Raw genomic sequence first — 4910 nt, 5'->3', positions numbered from 1 at the left:
TAAAGAACCGTTTTGACCTTTATGCCACGTTAATTTTTTTTTTTTTTTTTAAATAAAAACCCAAAAACACCCGATGAAAAACACATGGAGTGTACCGATAAGCAAGCAAGGTAATTAATAATCGGCACAGCAACAATAGCTGTACGTGGCAATAACTGTATTAACTATCAAAAATAAGCATTACACAACCCTCTAGATCTAGAAAGCCTATGTGTGGCTCAAAGGGTTTTATGGCCATTGGTTATTAATGCTGTTTTTTTGTTGAATCTTTGATAATGATCGATGTTCCTGTTTTACCAAGGAATTAATTAAAACAAAGCTTTAATTAAAGAAACATTTGAAATTCTCAATGCCTTAATCTTAGAGCAAAAACGTTAAAAGACTTTCTAATTAATCCCACATTTTTTGTGTCACTTGTAAAGTTTTGACGGACAAAGTTTTCCTCATCCATGAAAATCACATATGCTAAAGGTAGACGTCAGTTTGATGAACTGAACAGTTTGCCGAAAAATTTTGTCCATATTTTGTGGCCGTTGCAGACGATCATAAGGTTTAGAAAATTAATTTGTGTCGATAAAAAACAATATAGCTGTAACCAAGTTAATTTAAATAGGGTTTTTTTTTTTTTTTTCTTTCTTTCTTTCTTCTTTCACTCGTCTCCTTAAATTTAGGGTTAAATGGCTATATTCATTTGACATGGTCGTAGTTGAATTCTTGATCAAACCACTCAAAACCTCGTAAAAAGGAAAAGGGAAAACTCAACCACCAACCACGGCAATTAGGTTGGAGGTAGGGTGATCTGTTCTTTATTTTCTAAGATAAGAAATATAAGCAACAGGAAGCATGGGTAGCTGTTGATTTTTGAATTAATCTTCAAAACCAAGTAAAATTCAACCTCTTTTTTTTCTCTAAAAAAATATTGACCCAATAAAGAAAAATGGAACTTCAAATCTAGATTAGAAGAAACCTCATTTGGCACATCAACTGCTGACATTTTTTTTTTCTTATATAAATAGTATTTTTTTTTTGTCCCATTTTCTATAATATTATCCCTTCTGGAAAAGTAGATATATATCTAGATTCTTGGAACCTTTCCAACATGATTTAAGTGGCAAGATAGGAGATTATTGTAGACAACTAAGAGAAGAAAAGATTGTAAATCCCTAGAACCTTTCTATGTCAAACCTATATATATATATATATTATTTAGCATATTACATTTCGATCCTCATATAATTAGGATGACATAGTAATGAAAATTTGCTATTAGTTTTTCTCTTTTACAAGTTCTTTTTGATTCAAATGTTAATTTTTATTGTCACAACATTCCAATAATGTGATAGACGTACAAGAGTCCACTAAATAGCATTAGTATTTAAAAATAAAAAACATAAACCACAATAAAAATTAATTTAGTAAATTTTTGTATATGAGTAATGTTATTTAGTAAACTCTTATATAACTATCATATAACTTATTGATGTAAAAATCAAATTAACACTATTAAAAAAAAAAATCAATGGCCAATTTTTACCGTCAAGTCATTATTAATATTATTATTATTATTATCAATTCCCAAATGCCCAATTATCCATAATAAAAGCTAAGCATATTGGAAATAAAAATAAAAGAAATCGAAAAAATATAAAAGTAAACTAAGAAAATAAAAGAGAGAGAGTGAGAGGGACAGATGGGCAAAGGTGGCGAGAGACGGATGGGCCAGTGAGGCCACATACAAACAATCCCAGCGGCAGCGATGGCGCGGCAGAGACCAACACGCCCAACAACATCTACACCACTCCAACAACAAAACCTTCAACCCATAATTCACCACTCTCTCTCTCTCTCTCTCTCTCTCTCTCTCTCGTTATTTATTTGAACAACTTTTTATTAATCAACCAATTTTTTATTATTATTTTTTTTTAAAAAAAAATAATAAATGCTTATTAAAGTTAAATATTGGTTTTGGTGATAACGAGCACGAGACTCCTCCTCAAGAAAAGCCAACCCCACGCGAAGAAGAAGAAGAAGCAAAGGTAAAGAAAGAAAGGCAAGAGAAAGAAAAGAGCAGAATAAGGTGTCTCTCTCTTGGACTGATTCCCTTCAATCGCATCTATCTCTTCCTCTCCCTATTCTCTCTCTCCCCTCTTTTACTTTCTCTCTCTCCCTCTCTCTCTCTCTCTCTCATATATATATATATATATATATATATATATATATATATATATATATATTTTTTACTCAATACAAAGCATATATAGAGAAACAAGGCAAACATACATAAAAAGAAAAGTAGGTGAAAACAAAGTGGCAGAGAGAGATAAATGGCAACAAGGGTAAGAGGATGGTGGTGTTGATGTTGGTGGTGGTGGTGGCCTCCCAACAGACATAATTTCAGCTCATGTCATTTTGATTCCCTTCTCTCTCTCTCTTTGTATCTTTCTCAAGTTTTTTTTTTTTTTTTTCCTTTTCTTTTTTCAAATTTTCTCATTGAAGAGTCCGCCTTGGCTTTGTGGAAGCATCTTCCTTCTCTTTCATGCTTCTTATGTGCTAGCGTTTATTGTTGGCCCTTCACATTGCTCCATAATATCCTCCTCCCCTCATATATCCTTTGCCCTCCTCAGCTACCCACCCCATCATATTCATACATACCCCATCCCATCCCATCCCATCCCTTCCTATCCCATTTCATTTGCCTCCTCACCTTCTCTCTATCATCATTCTATTCTATTCTACACATACAATCCATTATAATGGCCGTCCAGGCTCAATACCCTTCAAATGTCCTCCTCCTAAACAGGTTTGCATTCTCTCTCTTTCTTTGCCTATCAAAATCTCTGCTTTCTTTTCATATCTTTTTCTTTCTTTGTCTAACCCCTTCTTCTTTCGTTGCTTAATTATATGTATATATTTGTAGAAACGGACAAGAAGGCCTTGATTATTCATTACAACCACAACCAGGAGGATTTCTTGATCAATCCCATATGTTATTGATCAACAATGGAGGTACTGCACACTTTTTTTTTTTTTTTTTCCTTTTTTTTTGGTTGGCCAATATTTGAGTTCCTATGCCATTGGAGTGAATTCAGTTCTTGAAACGGGCTGTCTTTGTGATTAAATCACAGGGGGGAGTACTAATAATTCGCGGAAGAGAGGAAGAGAAGTTGCACCAGCTACTGGGGTGTCATCATCGGCTCCAATCAATCCAATTTTCTCTTTGCAATCTCAAGCTTCTCAGCTTATAGACCTCTCTCAGCTCCACAACCACCACCACCACCACCACCAACCCAATGTGGTCTCCACCGGCCTCCGCTTGTCTTTCGGGGACCAACAACAACAACAACAGCAACAACAACAATTACAACAACAACATCAACATCAACAACAGCAACAGCAACAACATGTTTGTCAATCATCGTCTCCTTTCCTATCGCTAATAGCAGAAGACTTCGCAAGCCAAATCAAACAACAGCGTGACGAAATCGAGCAATTCCTTCAAGCCCAGGTATTCATTTCGTCTTTGCTCAAATGGTTTTCTCATAAATTTAATTAATTTTTTTTTTTTTTTTTGGGGGGTTCGGATTTGAAGGCTAATTTTGTTCTTTGTGGAACTGGGTAATAGGGAGAGCAACTGCAGCGCACATTAGCAGAGAAAAGGCAGAGGCACTATCGTGCGCTGCTGGGCGCAGCGGAAGGGGCAGTGACCCGGAGATTGCGAGAAAAGGAAGCGGAGGTGGAGAAGGCCGCGCGCAGGAACGCCGAGCTTGAGGCACGCGCGGCGCAACTTAGCGTGGAAGCGCAGGTATGGCAGGCGAAGGCCCGGTCCCAGGAGGCCCAGGCGGCGACCCTGCAGGCCCAACTCCAGAAGGCCATGATGAGCGGAGTTTCCCCCGCGCAGGATAGCAGGAGAGGGGAGGATCCGCTAGGTGGTGTAGAGGGCCAGGCGGAGGACGCCGAGTCGGCGTATAACGACCCGGACCGAGTCGTCGTATCGGGTCCGAGATGTAAAGCTTGTCGGAAACGCGTGGCGTCGGTGGTTCTGATACCGTGTCGGCATCTGTGCCTCTGTACAGAGTGTGACCAAGTGGCTCAGGCCTGCCCACTTTGCCTCACATTGAGAAGCTCTAGCGTTGAAGTTTACCTTTCTTAGGGCCCAATGCCCAAAAATGTCAATAGCCCAGGCCCAGTAAGAGGCCCCACCAGATGAGTGCCAGTTTTCTTTTTTCTTTTTTGAAAAAAAAAAAAAAAAAAAATCAAAATAATATCGAGTATAATAAGAATTACTTCTTCTTCTTTTTTTTTTTTGGTTCCCCCTCTTGGATTGGAAATACCTAGAGGTGATGATGTACATGGGCCACATGGGTAGTGGCATTTTTTTTTTTTTTTTGAAATTTAATTCATATATAAATTCTTTTATTTGATAATTACTTTGCCATGGTGTTTTTGTCCAAGTCCTTTTTTTTTTTAATGATGTTAATGGTAGTGGTATTGTTTTGTGTTTAAAGGAATAATAGTAGTAATATTACTTATTTGATTTTAATTATCTACTAGGAAACCCATTTCTCTCCAATGCATGTGGTGTGTACCATTTTTTCTACAATGCTTTCTTCCACTCCTTTCATTTAAATTTAAAATTCAAAATGTAGTATGATTTTATAAGAAATTATTTTTCCTAAATTAACTTTACCAAAATTTTATATTTTTGGTGCTTGTTAGACCTAATTTCTATTATCATCTATGCCTATAATGGTGCATTACGAAATGCACTAGTTTTCTTGAAAGTTGACATTCTAAATTCCCACCATAAGCACTTTTGAGAACAAAATCAAATTAGCTCTTGCCATAGATTATTAATAGGCTTCAAAGAAACAAGTAGCCATGTATAGATAGTGGTTTTTTCTTTTCTTCTT

General features: G+C 36.6%; 1 protein-coding gene across 1 annotated transcript; it reads left to right on the top strand.

Moving 5' to 3' along the window:
* The first annotated feature begins 2232 nt into the window (after positions 1-2232).
* LOC132175037 (SBP (S-ribonuclease binding protein) family protein) lies at positions 2233-4435 on the top strand. Its single transcript, XM_059586838.2, has 4 exons — positions 2233-2800; positions 2918-3006; positions 3126-3505; positions 3623-4435. The coding sequence occupies exons 1-4, from the start codon at positions 2754-2756 to the stop codon at positions 4148-4150; spliced, it is 1044 nt and encodes a 347-aa protein (XP_059442821.2). The 5' UTR covers positions 2233-2753; the 3' UTR covers positions 4151-4435.
* Positions 4436-4910: the final 475 nt, after the last annotated feature.

Source organism: Corylus avellana, chromosome 3, assembly GCF_965113065.1.
Source record: "Corylus avellana chromosome 3, dhCorAvel1.hap1.2, whole genome shotgun sequence".
In the NCBI taxonomy this organism is placed as follows: domain Eukaryota; kingdom Viridiplantae; phylum Streptophyta; class Magnoliopsida; order Fagales; family Betulaceae; genus Corylus; species Corylus avellana.
This window is presented reverse-complemented; position numbering and strand designations above follow the sequence as displayed.